This window comes from Sinocyclocheilus grahami, unplaced genomic scaffold (genome assembly GCF_001515645.1).
Source record: "Sinocyclocheilus grahami isolate Dianchi unplaced genomic scaffold, SAMN03320097.WGS_v1.1 scaffold1480.1, whole genome shotgun sequence".
NCBI lineage: Eukaryota > Metazoa > Chordata > Actinopteri > Cypriniformes > Cyprinidae > Sinocyclocheilus > Sinocyclocheilus grahami.
Window position 1 is genome coordinate 20,828 of NW_015506659.1, and position 1,480 is coordinate 22,307.

Below are 1,480 nucleotides of genomic sequence, written 5' to 3' on the forward strand. Positions count from 1 at the left end.
AGACAGAATCAAAAGGGGCAAGACAAAAGGGGTGAATCCAGGGAACCAGGCGAAGATCAGAAACGGGAAGGCTAAGGCTAAGGCTAATGACTAGGGCTAAGGCTAAGGCTAATGACTAGGGCTAAGGCTAAGGCAAACGACTAGGGCTAAGGCTAAGGCTAATGACTAGGGCTAAGGCTAAGGCTAAGGCAAATGACTAGGGCTCCGTAAGGTAGCTATCTCTAGGAGAGTGATAAACGCTGAAACAATACTCGGCCGAGGGAAGGGATAAGAGTGAGTGTTATATAGTGAGGGAGTGATATGAAACAGCTGGGTGCAATCAGTGTAAACAGGTGTGTGCAATTCGTGCTGAGTGCAATCAGTGTGATGCATGATGGGAAATGTAGTCCGGGGTGATGTGCAACAGTGTGTAGTGCGAGAGTCAATGAATAGGAAAGTTCGTTGACCGGATTCGTGACACTGGCAATGTGTGAAACATTATTTAGGCATAAAACATGAAATGGTTCAGCGGTTTACTGCAGAGCAAGTACTGAATGCAATCAGATATTAGTGTCACCGATGGTGGATAAATCTGAGCGAAATCTGATAAGATGTCTCTTCAGTTTTGATCAAACATCCTTCCAAAACAGTCATTACATTTTCCCAAGACATGTCTGATATAAAAATAAAAACTAGGTTAAAGTTTGACGAGATCGGACATTGTTCCGCCAAACTACAACAAAACAAAAATATAGAATTAACTGAATGTCTACTAATTTTTTTGTAGAAAGAAGGGGAAGCTTTGGTTTAGGTCATCCAAATTGTGAGTATACACGCACAGATGTTCACAATATAGGCATTTGCTTACTTTATGACTTAAAACTATACTTTACAGTCAATTAATCTGCTTGTGAGCTGCAATCGGTTTCATTTGAGTGCACATGATCGTATCCTCTCACCTTTTCAGTTTCCCAGAGAAGGCTGGTGTTGGTTGGAATGACTGGAGCAGGTAAAAGCTCCTCTGGAAACACCATCCTGGGCAGAACTGCCTTCACAGCTGCAGAAAGCGGTTCATCTGTAACCAAAGAGTGTGGCAAAGTGACTGAAAATGTGGCAGGGAGAGAAATTACTCTGGGAGATACACCAGGCATGTTTGACACAGATATCTCAGAGGAAGAGCTTCTGACACAGAAGATCAGTAAGTGTATAAACATGACAGCACCTGGACCTCACGCCATCGTCCTGGTCATTCAGTTCGGCCCATTTACTGAAGAGGAGAAACTCTCCGTGGAGAAGATCAGAGCCATATTCGGAGAAGAAGCAGATAAACACACAATCGTCCTCTTCACTCACGGGGATGAACTGAAACACTCTATAGAGGAGCACATCAGTGAAGCCAGCGAGGACCTGAAAGAAGTCCTGAGTCGCTGTGGGGGAAGATATCACGTCTTCAACAATAAAGTGTAGCGAATCAGCTCATGGGGAAATATGAATAATTAAC

The 1,480-nt window shown here is 43.6% G+C and overlaps 1 protein-coding gene across 1 annotated transcript in view; it reads left to right on the forward strand.

The window, feature by feature from the left end:
* Positions 1-1,446, forward strand: part of LOC107570581 (GTPase IMAP family member 4-like) — a 3,811-nt gene extending 2,365 nt beyond the window's left edge. The window contains exons 2-3 of the mRNA XM_016256813.1: positions 767-802; positions 947-1,446. Coding sequence (XP_016112299.1) covers positions 767-802; positions 947-1,446 — 536 coding nt within the window. The remainder of the gene's footprint in view (positions 1-766; positions 803-946) is intronic.
* The last annotated feature ends 34 nt before the right edge of the window (positions 1,447-1,480 follow it).